Here is a 20,366-nt window from a genome sequence, read left to right as displayed (position 1 = left end):
AAATCTATGTAAATAGGATCAGAACTCCTGAGACTCTGAAGCTTCAGGTTCCTGTGAGGACGAGCCTCTTGCAGTCTTCGTGGGCACTAGGACCGCATGGATATTTGGCAGGATGCCTCCCTCGGCGATGGTGACCCCATCAAACAGTTTGCTCAGTTCCTCATCATTCCTGAAAACCAGTTGGATGTGTGGGAGCAGGATCCTGGATTTCTTGTCGTCCTTGGCTGCATTTCCTGACAGCTTCAGGACCTCAGCACATAGGTATTCCAGGATGGCCGGTAGATAGATGTCGGCTCCAGATCTAATCTTCGCAGCATAGTTTCCCTTCCTCAGGAATCTGTGGATATGGCCCACTGGAAACTGGAGCCCTGCCTTGGCAGATCTGGAGGTCTTTCCAGCTGCAGGTTTCTGGACCTTGTTGCCACGACCAAACATAATCAGGAGAACTAAAGGGGAAGGATGTAAGAAAAGAAAGGAATTTTATATATCATGTAGCCAACATTGGTGAAGGAAGCAAACACTTGTACCTGATATAACCCCAACAGTTCATCCAATACAGAGGACGGCAGCGCTTAAACCAACAATATTAAACTTGAGGACAACCTCCTTAATTTTAGGCATTTCAGGAACGACAATGTCATTAACTACGCTAGAAAGGAATATGTATCTTACTACCCTACATGCTAAAAAGAAAAACAAAAATTTAGTTCTATGGGGGAAATCTGTCTTACAGGAAGGGGCTCTAACTTCTATAGTGTGAGCTATACACGTATTACAACATATAACTTATTAAAAAGCATAAAAATATGAGAGTATAGATATGAGAGCATAGATATACATATGTCTTAAAAACCTATGAAAAATTATGTCATTTGGGTTTGGAATAAATAATTATATCCAACACTACTAGAAAAAAAAAAATACAAAAGCTACACAATTCTATAGTTTTATTAAGTAATTCTGTCTTAAGCCTAAGATTTTGTTTCTAGATATAATTTTACCCATAAACTTCTACATTTAAGCCACATTTTATTCACCTTGATAACAATAAAAAAAATTTAAATATCTCATTATGGCAGGGGTGTCAAACTGCATTCCTCTAGGGCTGCAAACAGGTCATGTTTTCAGGATTTCCTTGCATTGCACAGGTGATAATTTAATCACCTGCAGAGAATGATTCCAGCACCTTGTGCAATGCTAAGGAAATCTTGAAAACCTGCATGGTTTGAGGCCCTCAAGGAATGCAGTTTGACACCCCTGCATTATAGCATGTGTTGTGCAATGTATTCTATTATACCATTATACTATTTATCATACCTGTCTGTATACTACATCCACCCCACCCTACCATATATACAGTACGGCATTAACAATGACCAACATGTAGGAACTCAAATAAGTAAAAAAAAAAATAGTGTTTCTTTCAGTGATATTGAATTATATGGATGCTATCCCTTTAAATATTAACTATACGGCAGCTGAAGATGTCACTGCCCATCCCCTTATGATATCATGATGGAAGGCTATATAAGCAGCCGCCGACCGGACACTGTTTTGAGGGTTTCAGTTGGAGTCGGATTGTAAGTGCCCACTCATCGCCCCCTGTTATATTTTGTTACTTCCCAGTGACTTGATATTTCTTCCATGTAATGTTTCCTCTCCTCTTATTTCTAGGTGTTTTTTTCTGTGATATTTGGTTTGTACCAGTGTTTGAGGAGTAAGAGGAGAGCGACAAGTGGATACGGACGGTCCAAAATTTGGACATGGACTATCTTTTTTTTCCGAATTGGGTATGTCAGCATTTACCTTGAAATATAGAATTAGGGAGAATAAGGAGGTGGGCGTAACAGGATAATGCAATAAACCATCATGTACTGCACAGAATATAACCCAGGTAACTCCTTACTGGTACTTCTGTACAGTACAAGGGATCACAGCCGGAGGGATGACATCTGTAGGACGGGATCTATAAGGACATCTTACGTCAGTTATTTCCAACTGTCATTTTCACATCTTCCATTAAGTGGGCGGGGCTTAGTTGAAGCATGGCGGTGCACCTGACCAATGATGTGCGGTCAGTGGGTGCTCTACGGCCGGACTCACACACTGCGGCTGATATGTGCTCTATGGGGGGAGATATAAAGGCAAAACACACAAAGCATCAACCTGGTCCTGACTTTATACTTGAACCTGGTCCTGACTCAAGGTCTTTCCCAACTTACACAGAATTGTATGACTGGTTCATATCACTTCTAATGTTAAAAACCTAGCATATATATTATTTCAGTGTATACGTTATCATTGTGGGCTTTGCAGCAATGGAGTCCTGACCCACCAAGGACAACATCTGCCAGGATTTTGTATGTTCTCTCCGTGTTTCTTTGGGTGTCCTCCGGGTTCTCCGGTTTCCTCCTATATTCCAAAGACATACTGATAGGGAATTTAGATTGTGAACTCCAATGGGGACCATGATGATGATAACTGTAAAGGGCCGTGGAATTAATGGAGCTGTATAAATGAGTAAAATAAATAAAAATAAATACATTATTAGTGGAAGTGTTACAAGATGCACCAATTGCTGGTAACGCAGGTGTGCCATGGAGATAATAGACCCAAGCCACAATGTATAGACCATACCGTAAGGCTGAATTCACGCAAGCAATTTTTAATTTAAACCATACGGGAGATGAGCAAATATTCCAAAATTCAATTTGGACAGATTCACTCAAATTCAGGTAGCGTAGATTTGAACTGATTACACGTTACCAGACAAACTAGAGCAAATTCTGCAGCAATATCCCTGAGGGAAGGAAAGGAGTTAAACCTAAAAAAAAAAAATCATTATTCTCACTTTTCCTCACCTGTTCTTCCGCTGCCTCTGTTCTGTGCCCTGGAAGAATAGATGACCACTATGGAGGACTGGGGATCTGAAGTGGCAGCAGAGACAGCATAAGAACAGGGAAAGAAAAGAGAGTATTGTTTATTTTATCACCTACCCAACCTTCAAAAAATCCAGCAAAATAGCAGCTGACTGCAAAAAGCGTAAAAATCCTCCAGACCTTCAACATCTAAAAATTGTCACCAATAATCTCTGGCACAAACCGTCACATCTGAACGTGGCCTGACACATGCACATTGCATCACTGACTTCATGGATGATTTTAACAGTTGTTGCACACTTTATATTTTGTATTGTGTGTGAATTTAGCTTAAAGGCATAAAAAGTATAAACGAAAAACTTAGTGTTCGGCAGGGCCAGACTGGCGATTGGGCAATTCTGGCAAATGCCAGAAGGGCCTGTCTGGTTGTGGGCTGCCTTGTTTGCTACATTGTTAACAGAATCGATGCTCTCAGGACACCCATACTGTTAACAGTTGTGACAAAGCACAAGGTCACTAACTCCGTCACTTACCCCAGCAGGCCACGGGTATCATTTGAAATATTGGCCTTGTAGTAAATCTTTCTTTCCTCCATCCAGGGTAATATTAGTAATATATTCCATCTGGTTCTTGGGAATGGGGACAACATGGGCCTGTTTGGTTTCAAATGCCAGAGCTGAATTTCAGCCCCAGTCCGTACCTGGTGTTTGGTCAGACAAGTGTGTTGTTGGTCGGTGTACTGTTTGTATGTACGACAGATCACAAGCGGAGCAATTGTACTCAATATACTAGTTGTACGTGGGTGTTTTCCATGAGACCAAGGTGTGTGGACAAAAATTGCATAAAATAGTCACATCACACAATATTCTGGCAATATAGAATAGTGTATGCAAGATGGCAGCATAGCACAGAGGAGCATACAGAGACAATCAAGTCCACATTTTGCATATTAGTTAATATGGCCGTCTGATCCCAGCCTTATGCTTCTCACTTGTGGATCTCCTGCATGTGTGACTCCAGGGTAAATCATGAAGTCCTTATAATGTGCAGATAAATAATCCAAATAATCGAAACCCCATATGATAGTGGATGTAATAAACATTTAGATTTCACTTCTTCTCTTTGTGATACATGACTCATGATTAATCAGGCCTTTTTATATAATGTGTGGAAGATCGAAAAAAAAGATTTGACCTAATGAAGGACCGGCCCTCAGCTCATGGAAGAAGAGGAGCATTCCCTAATGATCTGTAGTAGGAAACGTTTCCTCTCTCCCAACTTCTCCTGATATAATGGCACAGAGAACAGATGTAACAAACATGAGGGCATTTTATTTCTACCCCAGCGGCGGACATGTCATTGGTGTGATGAGGGCCACCACCACCACCTCCAAAGCAGGTGGAAATGTGAAATTATGCTGAACTATTGGACTGCAAATGGCCCATATATGGTTCTTGGACAGGGACCTTGTCTGTCTGTGACCACCAGTGCTCATCTTACCCCCTACATTATCACATAAGTTCAATAGATCACATGGATATAGATGGACATTCTAGGTCTGGAGATAACATTTTTTTTGCATGTACAGATTCCGGCATCTAAGTACATAAAGGAGCTGCAGACGCCATGTAACATCAAGGTAATTAGACTTTTCTACATTATTATGCCACGAGATACGTAATATTCGCTGCTGACTCTCTGTTACTATTACAGGCAGCAGTGACCGGCGTACAGGGTGAGTTCTGACATTAGATATTATCTGATCTCCATAGCCTCCATGTTTCACATCTTCTACCGACACATTTCCCTTGTTATATATTTGCTTCATCGCGTTTATTATTTTAATTATATAAGTGGAAGATGCATATTAGAGCTAAAAATATTCCCCATTATAGTTGTGATCACATCCCTAGATTACCATGGCATTTTCTCATGCACAAATATTCATAATTTTCCAAGATCACAAGCCCATAGGCCTTCTGCATATGGCGCTACCTGTATAGCTCCTGTATGGAGACACATGAGCATGCGCTATTCCTGGATCTAAATGACGCCATATTGACAAGTGACACTAACTAATGTGTTTAGGAGAGAATACGAGTGTAATATGTAATCCAATGGTCCAATCTCTGTAATATCAATGGTGAAATGGAGCCACATTATAATCATATGATACAGAGTTCAGTGATCACTGGGCCCTGAAATTGTGTTATGCTATAGTACAGACCAAAAGTTTGGACACACCTTCTCATTTAAAGATTTTTCTGTATTTTCATGACTATGAAAATTGAACAATCACACTGAAGGCATCAAAACTATGAATTAACACATGTGGAATTATATATTTAACAAAAAAGTGTGAAACAACTGAAATTATGTCTTATATTCTAGGTTCTTCAAAGTAGCCACCTTTGGTTTGATGACTGCTTTGCACACTCTTGGTATTCCCTTGATGAGGTTCAAGAGGTAGTCACCGGGAATGGTTTTCACTTCACAGGTGTGCCCTGTCAGGTTTAATAAGTGGGATTTCTTGCCTTATAAATGGGGTTGGGACCATCAGTTGTGTTGTGCAGAAGTATTGTGAATACACAGATGATAGTCCTACTGAATAGACTGTTAGAATTTGGATTATGGCAAGAAAAAAGCAGCTAAGTAAGGAAAAACGAGTGGCCATAATTACTTTAAGAAATGAAGGTCAGTCAGTTAAAAAAATTGGGAAAACTTTTAAAGTGTCCCCAAGTGCAGTGGCAAAAACCATCAAGGGCTACAAAGAAACTGGCTCACATGAGGACCGCCCCAGGAAAGGAAGACCAAGAGTCACCTCTGCTTCTGAGGATAAGTTTAACCGAGTCACCAGCCTCAGAAATCGCAGGTTAACAGCAGCTCAGATTAGAGACCAGGTCAATGCCACACAGAGTTCTAGCCGCAGACACGTCTCTACAATAACTGTTAAGAGGAGACTTTGCGCAGCAGGCCTTCATGGTAAAATAGCTGCTAGGAAACCACTGCTAAGGACAGGCAACAAGCAGAAGAGACTTGTTTGGGCTAAAGAACACAAGGAATGGACATTAGACCAGTGGAAATCTGCGCTTTGGTCTGATGAGTCTAAATTTGAGATCTTTGGTTCCAACCACCGTGTCTTTGTGTGATGCAGAAAAGGTGAACGGATGGACTCTACATGCCTCATTCCCACCGTGAAGCGGAGAAGGTATGATGGTGTGGGGGTGCTTTGCTGGTGACACTGTTGGGGATTTATTCAAAATTGAAGGCATACTGAACCAGCATGGCTACCACAGCATCTTGCAGTGGCATGCTATTCCATCCGGTTTGCGTTTAGTTGGACCATCATTTATTTTTCAACAGGACAATGACCCCCAAACACACCTCCAAACTGTGTAAGGGCTATTTGACCAAGAAGGAGAGTGATGGGGAGCTACGCCAGATGACCTGGTCTCCACAGTCACCAGACCTGAACCCAATTGAGATGGTTTGGGGTGAGCTGGACCGCAGCGTGAAGGCAAAAAGGCCAACAAGTGCTAAGCATCTCTGGGAATTCCTTCAAGATTGTTGGAAGACCATTCCCGGTGACTACCTCTTGAAGCTCATCAAGAGAATGCCAAGAGTTTGCAAAGCAGTCATCAAAGCAAAAGGTGGCTACTTTGAAGAACCTAGACTATAAGACATAATTTCAGTTGTTTCACACTTTTTTGTTAGGTATATAATTCCACATGTGTTAATTCATGGTTTTGATGCCTTCAGTGTGAATGTACAGTTTTCATAGTCATGAAAATACAGAAAAATCTTTAAATGAGAAGGTGTGTCCACACTTTTGGTCTGTACTGTACATTATGTCACCCAACATGAGGATGTACTTTTAGTTTTATTCCTATTTTCATATAATTAACATTACAAATCTCATTTTAATATGAAATATTTCTATTTTCAGATGAGGGGCCAGAAATCAGGTGAGTAAATCTTTATTGTAAATGTGAACTCTGTCTGAGGCTGGATAGCCACCATTGTCAGTGTATATGCCATCATGCCCATAGCCCTATAATTGCAAACATATGCGAAAACACTGCACTTTTGCCATGCATTTGGTAAGGATCCATTGAAATCCTATGTTATTAGATTGTCCCGCCAGACATAATCCCTGAACATGGTTGTAAACATAGCCTCAGTCACAAATGGTGACTGACAGTATAATTGCTAGAAAGAGATTAATAAATAAATTGGATTTTTCTTGATGGATTTACACAACAATCCAGTACATCCCAATATTAGAAATGAATGTCTACTGTGTGTCGGCTTCTCACTCTCTTTTCTATTCTGTGACTAACAGGACTTATGACGATGAAGACCTGATGTAAGTATATCAATGCAAGATATTGCTCACATACACAAATTTTTTGCATATATATATATCTCCACAGTACTGTGCAAAAGTCTTAGGCAAGTGTAAATAAAATGCTGTAAAGTAAGAATGCTTTCAAAAATAGAAGTGTTAAAACTTCATTTTTATCCATCAAAAAAATGCAAAATGAGTGAACAAAAAGAAATCTAAATCAAATATCTGCTGCCACCGCCATTTGTCTTTAAAAACAGCATCAATTCTTCTAGGTACACTTACATGGTTTTTGACGGAATTTGGCAGGGAGGTTGTTCCAACCAAACATCTATAGCGCTGGCAAAAATTAAGAGACCACCAGATAAAAACCTGTCATGGGCAGCCCAATCTCCAGACCTGAATCCCATTGAAAACCTCTAGAATGTAACCAAGAGGATGATGGATAGTCACAAGCCATCAAACAAAGAACTGCTCACATTTTTGCGCCAGGAGCAGTGTCAAAGACTGGTGGAAAGCATGCCAAGACACATGAAAGCTGTTATTAAAAATCCTGGTTATTCCACAAAATATTGATTTCTGAACTCTTCCTTAGTTAAAACATTAGTATTGTTGTTTCTAAATGATTATGAACTTGCTTTCTTTGCATTATTTGAGGTATGAAAGCACTGGGTTTTTTTTTTATTTTGACCATTTTTCTTTGTCAGAAAAAAATACAAAAATTATTGCTTGGAAATTCGGAGACATGTTGTTGTCAGTAGTTTATAGACTAAAAGAACAATTTACATTTTACTCAAAAAATATACCTATAAAGAGAAAAATCAAGCAAACTGAACATTTTGCAGTGGTCTCTTAATTTTTGCCAGAGCTATAGGAGATCTACCCTCAGATCTGTGGACGTAGTTCTGGCATTTTTATTTTTTTGTTGTAGAGATCCAATATCATATTTAATGTGGGACACTTGCCCACACATCCATACCAATACTTCCAGATGTAAGAGATGGTTCCCTTTTATTTGGTCAGTATTTTACATCAGTATTTGTAAGGCAAAACCAGGAGTGGGTGATAAATACAGAAGCAGTGACTTGTTTCTATGATACTTTTCCTCTGCACACGTGACCTTAATGGTTGCAAGAGATCAGACAACCACTGGACAACTGTTAGTTCTCTCTCTGAAGCCCATACGTGCAATGTATTTTTCACAGTGACATATAATCACCTACTGACATCTATTATTCCATTGAAGCTAAATGAATATGATAAACATGTCCGAGTATTCATTATTCAGAATTATGAGTCTGATTGATCAAATATATTATGTGACCATATTATGGCTCTGTCTTAGATGGAGAAGGAACGTGATGGCAGCTCCACGGGCATTCAGGTAATTATCTCACAATGCAGACGCCTTCTTGGCAGCAGGATATAGGATTAGTCTGTGTCGGATATGTGCGATATGTGCCATTATGATCCATGGGAAAGAGTAGAGCAATAGTTGTGTTTTATTTTATGATTTTTATAAATACATCAATATCAAAAAGATTTTATATGAATTTAAGACAGGACAAAGTGTCAATAATCCTAAGCTGTGATGTGTTCTTTATTATAGACCTTTCAAATTTCCTCCTTATGAATGGCGGCCCAAATTTAAGACTATCTTGTAAGTATGAAGAAGAAGCTGAGGTACACTATTTTGCATAAGTCTATGGTTAACCCCTTCATGACCCAACCTATTTTGACCTTAAAGACCTTGCCGTTTTTTGCAATTCTGACCAGTGTCCCCTTATGAGGTAATAACTCAGGAACGCTTCAACGGATCCTAGCGGTTCTGAGATTGTTTTTTCGTGACACATTGGGCTTCATCTTAGTGGTAAATTTAGGTCAATAAATTCTGCATTTATTTGTGATAAAAACGGAAATTTGGCGAAAATTTTGAAAATTTCGCAATTTTCACATTTTGAATTTTTATTCTGTTAAACCAGAGAGTTATGTGACACAAAATAGTTAATAAATAACATTTCCCACATGTATACTTTACATCAGCACAATTTTGGAAACAAAATTTTTTTTTGCTAGGAAGTTATAAGGGTTAAAATTTGACCAGCAATTTCTCATTTTTACAACGAAATTTACAAAACCATTTTTTTTAGGGACCACCTCACATTTGAAGTCAGTTTGAGGGGTCTATATGGCTGAAAATACCCAAAAGTGACACCATTCTAAAAAATGCACCCCTCAAGGTACTCAAAACCACATTCAAGAAGTTTATTAACCCTTCAGGTACTTCACAGCAGCAGAAGCAACATGGAAGGAAAAAATTAACATTTAACTTTTTAGTCACAAAAATTATCTTTTAGCAACAATATTTTTATTTTCCCAATGGTAAAAGGAGAAACTGAACCACGAAAGTTGTTGTCCAATTTGTCCTGAGTACGCTGATACCTCATATGTGGGGGTAAACCACTGTTTAGGCGCACGGCAGGGCTTGGAAGGGAAGGAGCGCCATTTGACTTTTTGAATGAAAAATTGGCTCCACTCTTTAGCGGACACCATGTCACGTTTGGAGAGCCCCCGTGTGCCTAAAAATTGGAGCTCCCCCACAAGTGACCCCATTTTGGAAACTAGACCCCCCAAGGAACTTATCTAGATGCATAGTGAGCACTTTGAACCCCCAGGTGCTTCACAAATTGATCCGTAAAAATGAAAAAGTACTTTTTTTTCACAAAAAAATTCTTTTAGCCTCAATTTTTTCATTTTCACATGGGCAATAGGATAAAATGGATCCTAAAATGTGTTGGGCAATTTCTCCCGAGTACGCCGATACCTCATATGTGGGGGTAAACCACTGTTTGGGCACACGGCAGGGCTCGGAAGGGAAGGCGCGCCATTTGACTTTTTGAATGGAAAATTAGCTCCAATTGTTATCGGACACCATGTCGCGTTTGGAGAGCCCCTGTGTGCCTAAACATTGGAGCTCCCCCACAAGTGACCCCATTATTGAAACTAGACCCCCCAAGGAACTTATCTAGATGCATATTGAGCACTTTAAACCCCCAGGTGCTTCACAGAACGCAGAGCCATGAAAATAAAAAATAATTTTTCTTTCCTCAAAAATTATTTTTTAGCCTGGAATTTCCTATTTTGCCAAGGGTAATAGGAGAAATTGGACCCCAAATGTTGTTGTCCAGTTTGTCCTGAGTACGCTGATACCCCATATGTGGGGGTAAACCACTGTTTGGGCGCACGGCAGGACTCGTAAGGAAAGGCACGCCATTTGGCTTTTTAAATGGAAAATTAGCTCCAATCATTAGCGGACACCATGTCACGTTTGGAGAGCCCCTGTGTGCCTAAACATTGGAGATCCCCCACAAATGACCCCATTTTGGAAACTAGACCCCCAAAGGAACTAATCTAGATGTGTGGTGAGGACTTTGAACCTCCAAGTGCTTCACAGAAGTTTATAACGCAGAGCCATGAAAATAAAAAAAAAATTATTTTCTCAAAAATGATCTTTTAGCCTGCAATTTTTTATTTTCCCAAAGGTAACAGGAGAAATTTGACCCCAAAAGTTGTTGTCCAGTTTCTCCTGAGTACGCTGATACCCCATATGTGGGGGTAAACCACTGTTTGGGCACATGTCGGGGCTCGGAAGTGAAGTAGTGATGTTTTGAAATGCAGACTTTGATGGAATGCTCTGCGGGTGTCACGTTGCGTTTGCAGAGCCCCTGATGTGGCTAAACAGTAGAAACCCCCCACAAGTGACCCCATTTTGGAAACTAGACACCGAAAGGAACTTATCTAGATGTGTGGTGAGCACTTTGAACCCCCAAGTACTTCACAGAAGTTTATAATGCAGAGCCGTGAAAATAATAAATACGTTTTCTTCCCTCAAAAATAATTATTTAGCCCAGAATTTTTTATTTTCCCAAGGGTTACAGGAGAAATTGGACCCCAAAAGTTGTTGTCCAGTTTCTCCTGAGTACGCTGATACCCCATGTGTGGGGGTAAACTACTGTTTGGGCACACGTCGGGGCTCAGAAGGGAAGTAGTGACTTTTGAAATGCAGACTTTGATGGAATGGTCTGCGGGCGTCATGTTGCGTTTGCAGAGCCCCTGGTGTGTCTCGACAGTAGAAACCCCCCACAAGTGACCCCATTTTAGAAACTAGACCCCCCCAAGGAACTTATCTAGATATTTGGTGAGCACTTTGAACCCCCAAGTGCTTCACAGACGTTTACAACGCAGAGCCGTGAAAATAAAAAATCATTTTTCTTTCTTCAAAAATGATGTTTTAGCAAGCAATTTTTTATTTTCACAAGGGTAACAGGAGAAATTGGACCCCAGTAATTGTTGCGCAGTTTGTCCTGAGTACACTGATACCCCATATGTGGGGGTAAACCACTGTTTGGGCGCACGTCGGGGCTCGGAAGTGAGGGAGCACCATTTGACTTTTTGAATACAAGATTGGCTGGAATCAATGGTGGCGCCATGTTGCGTTTGGAGACCCCTGATGTGCCTAAACAGTGGAAACCCCTCAATTCTACTTCCAACACTAACCCCAACACTAACCCCCCCACACCCCTAACCCTAATCCCAACTGTAGCCATAACCCTAATCACAACCCTAACCACAACCCTAATTCCAACCCTAACCCTAAGGCTATGTGCCCACGTTGCGGATTCGTGTGAGATTTTTCAGCATCATTTTTGAAAAATCCGCAGGTAAAAGGCACTGCATTTTACCTGCGGATTTACCGCGGATTTCCAGCGTTTTTTGTGCGGATTTCACCTGTGGATTCCTATTGAGGAACAGGTGTAAAACGCTGCGGAATCCGCACAAAGAATTGACATGCTGCGGAAAATACAATGCAGCGTTTCCGCGCGGTATTTTCCGCACCATGGGCACAGCGGATTTGGTTTTCCATAGGTTTACATGGTACTGTAAACCTGATGGAACACTGCAGCGAATCCGCAGCGGCCAATCCGAGGCGGATCCGCAGCCAAATCCGCACCGTGTGCACATAGCCTAATTCTAAAGGTATGTGCACACACTGCGGAAAACGCTGCGGATCCGCAGCAGTTTCCCATGAGCTTACAGTTCAATGTAAACCTATGGGAAACAAAAATCGCTGTACACATGCTGCAGAAAAACTGCACGGAAATGCAGCGGTTTACATTCTGCAGCATGTCACTTGTTTCTGCGGATTCCGCAGCGGTTTTACAATTGCTCCAATAGAAAATCGCAGTTGTAAAACCGCAGTGAAATGCGCAGAAAAACCGCGGTAAATCCGCGATAAATCCGCAGCGGTTTAGCACTGTGGATTTATCAAATCCGCAGCGGAAAAATCCGCAGAGGAACAGAATACGTGTGCACATACCGAAACCCTAACCCTAACCCTACCCCTAACCCTACCCCTAACCCTAACCCTACCCCTAACCCTAACCCTACCCCTAACCCTACCCCTAACCCTACCCCTAACCCTACCCCTAACCCTAACCCTACCCCTAACCCTACCCCTAACCCTACCCCTAACTCTACCCCTAACCCTAACCCTAGCCCTAACCCTAACCCTAACCCTACCCCTAACCCAACCCCTAACCCTACCCCTAACCCTACCCCTAACCCTAACCCTAGCCCTAACCCTAACCCTAACCCTATTCTAACCTTAGTGGAAAAAAAAAATATTTTTTTATTGTTTCCTACCTATGGGGGTGACAAAGGGGGGGGGGTCATTTATTATTTTTTTTTTATTTTGATCACTGTGATAGATGATATCTCAGTGATCAAAATGCACTTTGGAACGAATCTGCCGGTCGTCAGATTCGGCGGGCGCACTGCGCATGCGCCTGCCATTTTGGAAGATGGCGGCGCCCAGGGAGAAGACGGACGATCCCCGGCAGGATTGTTAAGTATGATGGGGTGGGGTAGCACGGGGGGGGGGGGGGGATCGGAGCGCGGGGGGGTGGAACGGAGCACGGGCGTGGAACGGAGCACGGGGGTGGTGGATCGGAGCACACGGGGGGTGGATGATGCACGGGGGTGGATCGGAGTGCAGGGGGGTGGATCGGACTGCAGGGGGGTTGGATCGGAGCACGGGGGGGTGATTGGAGCACAGGGGGAGCGGACAAGAGCACGGGGGGAGCGGAGCACAGGACGGAGCGGTGCATAGCACCGATCGGAGGACTGGGGGGGGCAATCGGTGGGGTGGGATGGGGGCACATTAGTGTTTCCAGCCATGGCCGATGATATTGCAGCATCGGCCATGGCTGGATTGTAATATTTCACCCGTTATAATAGGTGAAATATTACAAATCGCTCTGATTGGCAGTTTCACTTTCAACAGCCAATCAGAGCGATCGTAGCCACGGGGGGGTGAAGCCACCCCCCCTGGGCTAAACTACCACTCCCCCTGTCCCTGCAGATCGGGTGAAATGGGAGTTAACCCTTTCACCGGATCTGCAGGGACGCGATCTTTCCATGACGCCACATAGGCGTCACAGGTCGGATTGGCACCGACTTTCATGACGCCTACGTGGCGTCAAAGGTCGGGAAGGGGTTAATATATACTGAATATACAGTATATGACCGCTGTGACCTGCTGTGTGTTTCGCTCTACAGTTCACCCGTCTCTGTATATTTCCACCGGCTGCTACAATAAATACATATTCATATATGAGCTGAATTATGTTCTTAAACAGGGAGGTCGCTATAGAGGAGGATGAGGAAGAACCCGTGGTGATCCCCAGGTAAGGAGTCAAAACCTCTAAGTTTGTGAATGTATCTTGCATGGAGAATAGTGAGAGGATGAGACAGGAGGCGCAATAGTTAGAGATTTTTCTTGATGTTTTTGCATCCCAACATCTTAGTAATAAGATACTTTAACCCCTTCGCGACCTCCGCGGTACTTGTACGGCGGAGTTCGCATCTCCTCCTTTGATGCGGGCTCCGGCTGTGAGCCCACATCAAAGCCGGGACATGTTAGCTGTTTTGTGCAGCTGATATGTGCTCGTAATAGTGGCAGGTGGAATCGCGATCCACCTGCCGCTATTAACTAGTAAAATGATGCTGTCAAATGCCGGCAATGCGCGCACCGGTGACCTCCGTCACATGATCGGGGGTCATCGGTGCATTGGCATAACAACCAGAGGTAACCTGAAGATCTCTATGGTTGTTGATGTCGGATTGCTGTGAGCGCCACCCTGTGGTTGGCGCTCATAGCAATGATGTAATTCATCTACATAGAAGCGATCTAAGCATCGCTCCTATGTAGCAGAGCCGATCAGGCTATGCCAGCTTCTAGCCTCTCATGGAGGCTATTGAAGAATGGCAAAAGTAAGAAAAAAATGTTTTAAAAAATATGAAAAAAATAAAATCATATAAAAAAGTTTAAATCACCCCCCTTTCACCCCATTCAAAATGAAACAATAAAAAAAACAAACCTTCACATATTTGGTATTGCCGAGTTCAGAATCACCTGATCTATCAATAAAAAAAGGATTAATCTGATCGTATACGGCGTAGTGATAAAAAAATTAAAAACGCCAAAATTACTTTTTTTGGTCGCCGCGACATTGCATTAAATTGCACTAACGGGCGATTAAAATAACGTATCTGCACCAAAATGGTATCATTAAAAACATCAGCTCGGCACGCAAAAAATAAGCCGTCACCCAACTCCAGATCATGAAAAATGGAGACGCTTCGGGTATCGGAAAATTGCTCATTTTTTTAGCAAAGTTTAGAATTTTTTTTCACCACTTAGATAAAAAAGAACCTAGATATGTTTGGTGTCTACAAACTCACAATAACCTGAAGAATCATAATGGCAGGTCATTTTTAGCATTTAGTGAACTCAGCAACAAAAAAAAAGCCAAACAAAAAACTGTTGTGGGATTGCACTTTTTTTTTGCAATTTGACCGCACTTGGAATTTTTTTTCCATTTTCTAGTAAAGGACATGGTAAAGCCAATGGTGTCGTTCAAAAGTACAACTCGTCCCGCAAAAAATAAGCCCTCACATGGCCATACTGATGCAAAAATAAAAAAGTTATGGCTCTGGGAAGAAGGGGAGTGAAAAATGAATAAAATAAAAAGGCAGGGTGTCTAAGGGGTCAAACATATTTTAAAACAAAAATGTAGTGTAAATTGGTTGTCCAGATCACACCTGTAATAAATCAGGGTCAACACCTTTTACCTCGTTGTATGTAATTTCTTATCTTACAAAGACGATGTCATATCGAAAATAATGAAAACACTGACTGTGTAATATAATAAATTACCAGAAAACTGTAGTCCTGTATCTCCCAATTCATCCAGCAGTTCTTGCCAGTTTAAAAATTTTGAGCAACTCATATCTGTTCATCTTTTTGCATTTTTACCCCAGGCCCAGTCATCTATAATAACTTTTTGACATCTTAACCTATAGGAGTATTGTTAAGCAGCGCTGACAAATTTATCATTGGTAATACCACAAAAATTGGCATAGAATTTATGACAAAAATGTACTTAAGTCCCCGAATGGAGTAACAATTCTTGTTGCTCCGCTCCTTAGCTGAAACATGCTCCAAGTTCATTATAGTCCGGTTCACTATGTATTGATTTAGGCCTTCGCCTGATTTTTTTGGAGAGTCTGAAAACTATACATTTTTGGAAAGGTTATAGTATAAGCAATACGAAAAACAATGTTTCCATTTGCCCCGAGTCCCACGTGACCGCCATATTGGATTTGACAAAATGGCTGACGTAAAACCAATTTTCGTTAATATCTCAGCTTATAAATAACATAAAAATAAAATTTGACAGCTAAACATACATTTTAGGGCTAAGAAATGCAATATTACTAGTTGCAGATGTGTTTTAGATATTTACTACAGCAGTTTTTTATAATTAATTAGTATTGACATAATAATACATAATGACAGGAATCACATGTTTTTTTTTTCTTTTATTACAGGAGTTGAACATGACAGACAAACCACAAGCTACTGAAGTCACTTGTGAAGGTGAGGCACCTATCAACTGGAAGCTATGTATGCTCTGTCAGTCTTCCAATGGCAATGAGAAGTTGGTGCAAAATCCTCGGATACAGTCTTACCAGCGCGTTTTGGACATAGTAGCAGAGAGGGCAAGTTTACAAGATGGCAACTATGTTGATATCCATCGACGGATTAGCAACAGGAAAGACACAATCGCTACACATCAGGCAGTCTACCATCGAAGTTGTTACACAAATGCAATTAACAACGACCAAATACAACGAGCCCGGGACCGTTATGCACATGCATTAGCTACTGGTAGCCACATTACCAAGAAACGAGGATTAAAAAGAGGACGTGCTGAAATGGACGAATCAGGTTCATTAACATCTGACTCTTCATCACCATTCACGAGGTCACATACATGGCCACTGGATAAGGAAAAATGTTTCTTTTGTCAGAACGATGAGAATGAGAAGCTTTATAATGTGAGGACAGTCAACGCAGGGAAATCGTTGAAACAAGCTATTGAAACATCAGATAATTTAACACTGAAAACAAGACTGAACACATGCATTGCACCAGGGGATGCACATTCTATTGACGTCCGGTACCACAAAAGCTGTTGGACAAAGCATGTTTTTCATGGACAACGAGAATGTAGTACCAACAGAACAGACCACAAAGAACCCTTATTACAACGTGCAAGTCTGCTAGAGTTGATAAACCTAGTGGATATTCAAACACAGAACCAATCATATCTATCTATACAAGATATCGAAACCACTTATTTGAATATGCTTGGTATAGAAGGCGTGGAAAATCACAAACCTACATTCACTAGAAAGTGGCTCAAAGAAATTATAATGAATGCCTTGCCACATCTGAAATCCTGTCTTTCAAAAAACAGAAGGGAATCAGCAGTTCTTTATTCACCAGAAGCCTGTGAGGAAATCATGGTTAATTCTGCAATGGAATGTCGTAGTGATGATGCAGACAACATGCAGACAATCTACAAAGCAGCACAGTTAATTAGGAAAAGCATTGCTAATTTTACAACGGAAGTCAATGATAAAAACACCATAACGGTCACTAGTGACATAAACGACGTTCCAGCAGAATTATATTCCGCTATCCGTTGGATCATAACAGGGCCGATTGACAGCCTTGAAACTCAAAGAAGGACCAAAATTGTTGACCGAGCAGCACTCACTATGAGTCAGAACATCATGTATGAATTCAAATCACGAAGAAGCAGACACACTGTTGATCTACCAAGCTGTCTTGGCAACACAACGAAACCCACCGGATGCAAGGATGGTTTTCTTCTCCCCTGATACCGATGTACTGGTGTTGGTCATAGCTAACTATGACCTCATGCTGAAGAATACATCGATTTCAATGGTCTCTGGGATGATCGAGATAGAGCCAATAAGGAGAGTCATAGGGGCAGACAGAGCAAAGGCTTTGACAGCCTTCCATGCATTCACTGGTGCTGACACAACTGGAAGGTTCTCTCGAATTGGCAAAGCAATCTGGCTGCAAGCTTACATGAACGCAACACCAGATGTAATCAGTTCTCTGCAGATGCTTTCGACTGAAAAAGAAGTGAGCAAAACTATGTTGTCAACTCTTGCTACCTTCGTATGTTTTGCTTACTCTCCAAAAGGCATTTTTATTAAGAATATTCCCGAACTGCGATGGCATCTATTTTGCAAGCATATGGCAGAAAGTGACAGGTTACCTCCTACACTCGGAGCTCTAAAACAACATGTCCTCAGAGTCCATATCCAAGCCAGAGTGTGGGGACAAGCTAACATTGCTTTGCAGGATTCTCAGCTGGATCCCGAGAAGAATGGCTATCACAAAGGGTTGGATGGACAGTTGAAACCAACCATGACAGATGTTCTTCCAGCTCCAAAAGCAATAATCGAGATGATTAGTTGTCAATGCAAACATGACTGTTCTTCTTCAAGGTGTTCGTGCCGAAAAAATAACTTATCCTGTACCGATCTTTGTCAGTGTGACAGCGAGTGTATGAATGACGAGGACACTCAGACCAAATATGAAACTGATGATGACAGTGATGGTGGCGATATGTAAAGACACTCTGGTTGTTCAAAAGTTAAAAACATTAACTCTCTGCTTTTCGAGTTCGAAAATTTGTTCAAATATAAACCGATACAATTTGTAGTCGTATATAGAGTATTTATTTGGATACCACTGCATTTCTTAGTACTCAAAATGTATGTTTAGCTGTCAAAATTTAAGTTTTACGTTACTTACAAGCTGAGATATTACCAAAAATCGATGTAAATCAGCCATTTTGTAAAATCCAAGATGGCGGCCACTTAGGACTCGGGGCAAATGGAAACATTGTTTTTCTTATTGCTTATACCATAGCCTTTCCAAAAATGTACATATTTGAAACTCTCCAGAAAATTCCGGCGAAATTACATAGTGAACCGGGCTATTAAGAGGCGAGTCCCTTTTAATGAATATGGAGCATCTTATGCCTGGGCTCCTTTAATCAGGGCTGGCAATTTGGGCCCGTAGAGTTTTTCTCTCACCTCCTACTGGACATAAATGGCATAAATGATGTTATAGAAGTCATTCCTGCAGATCTGCTGGTTATACAGTGCATACTATGTTACTGCAGGAAAGATCAGCACTGGGAATTAATGCTGCACAGATGGAAGTAAAATCAGAATGATCATAAAATAAAATGTATCTGCAGGTGATGATGACCTGACTACAGGAATACAGTACTGTATGTCTTTCTATGTTATGTAATCATTTATTTAATTTTGTTGTCTTTAGGAAGAACAGCAGGAACACAAGCTTCCTATCCAGGTAAATGCAGGCGCAGTAATTACATTAGAACGCCAGTTGCATAATTTTAGCTGAGCCGCCAGTTGCCCTAGAATACTGGTGTAAAAGCTTTGATAAATCGGACCCATGCTGTTTGTTTTCTTTTGTTTTGTTTTTTAGACTAAAGGCCCCTTCACATTTAGCGACGCTGCAGCGATACCGACAACGATCCGGATCGCTGCAGCGTCGCTGTTTGGTCGCTGGAGAGCTGTCACACAGACCGCTCTCCAGCGACCAACGATGCCGGTAACCAGGGTAAACATCGGGTAACTAAGCGCAGGGCCGCGCTTAGTAACCCGATGTTTACCCTGGTTACCATGCTAAAAGTAAAAAAAAACAAACACTAGATACTTACCTATCGCTGTCTGTCCTCCAGCGCTGTGCTCTGCTTCTCTGCTCTCCTCCTGTACTGGCTGGGAGCCGGAAAGCAGAGCGGTGACGTCACCGCTCTGCTTTCCGGCTCACAGACAGTACAGGAGGAGTGCAGAGCACAGCGCTGGAGGACAGACAGCGGTAGGTAAGTATGTAGTGTTTGTTTTTTTTTACTTTTAGCATGGTAACCAGGGTAAACATCGGGTTACTAAGCGCGGCCCTGCGCTTAGTTACCTGATGTTTACCCTGGTTACCAGTGAAGACATCGCTGGATCGGTGTCACACACGCCGATCCAGCGATGTCTCCAGGGAGTCCAGCGACGAAATAAAGTTCTGGACTTTGTTCAGCGACCAACGATCTCCCAGCAGGGGCCTGATCGTTGGTCGCTGTCACACATAACGATTTCATTAACGATATCGTTGCTACGTCACAAATAGCAACGATATCGTTAACAATATCGTTATGTGTGAAGGTACCTTAAGATTTCTGTTCTTCAGCTGCTGGGGCAGAAACCATCACTAAAATGTGGGTACCTAAAATTGTTTAAGAACACAACAGGCTGTTTATTTCCTCAGGATTTATGGAAAGTCTAAAGGCCCCTTCACATTTAGCGACGCTGCAGCGATACCGACAACGATCCGAATCGCTGCAGCGTCGCTGTTTGGTCGCTGGAGAGCTGTCACACAGACCGCTCTCCAGCGACCAACGATGCCGGTAACCAGGGTAAACATCGGGTAACTAAGCGCAGGGCCGCGCTTAGTAACCCGATGTTTACCCTGGTTACCATGCTAAAAGTAAAAAAAAACAAACACTAGATACTTACCTATCGCTGTCTGTCCTCCAGCGCTGTGCTCTGCTTCTCTGCTCTCCTCCTGTACTGGCTGGGAGCCGGAAAGCAGAGCGGTGACGTCACCGCTCTGCTTT

General features: G+C 41.9%; 1 protein-coding gene and 1 long non-coding RNA gene across 2 annotated transcripts; one reads left to right on the top strand and one right to left on the bottom strand.

Annotated features, from left to right (window-relative positions):
* Window positions 1–18: 18 nt before the first annotated feature.
* Window positions 19–2,429, bottom strand: LOC138671563 (late histone H2A.L3-like). The gene is made up of 2 exons (XM_069759741.1): window positions 2,336–2,429; window positions 19–446 (listed from the first exon to the last, which is right to left on the bottom strand). Exons 1-2 carry the CDS (start codon window positions 2,427–2,429, stop codon window positions 19–21), a joined length of 522 nt encoding a protein of 173 aa, XP_069615842.1.
* A 6,402-nt stretch (window positions 2,430–8,831) lies between these two features.
* Window positions 8,832–19,056, top strand: LOC138671944 (uncharacterized). Its single transcript, XR_011319496.1, has 3 exons — window positions 8,832–8,884; window positions 13,923–13,970; window positions 19,019–19,056. It is a non-coding gene; the product is annotated as an uncharacterized lncRNA (long non-coding RNA).
* The last annotated feature ends 1,310 nt before the right edge of the window (window positions 19,057–20,366 follow it).

This window comes from Ranitomeya imitator, chromosome 3, assembly GCF_032444005.1.
Source record: "Ranitomeya imitator isolate aRanImi1 chromosome 3, aRanImi1.pri, whole genome shotgun sequence".
NCBI lineage: Eukaryota > Metazoa > Chordata > Amphibia > Anura > Dendrobatidae > Ranitomeya > Ranitomeya imitator.
Note: the sequence above shows the minus strand (reverse complement) of the source record. Positions and strands in the feature narration are given on the sequence as shown.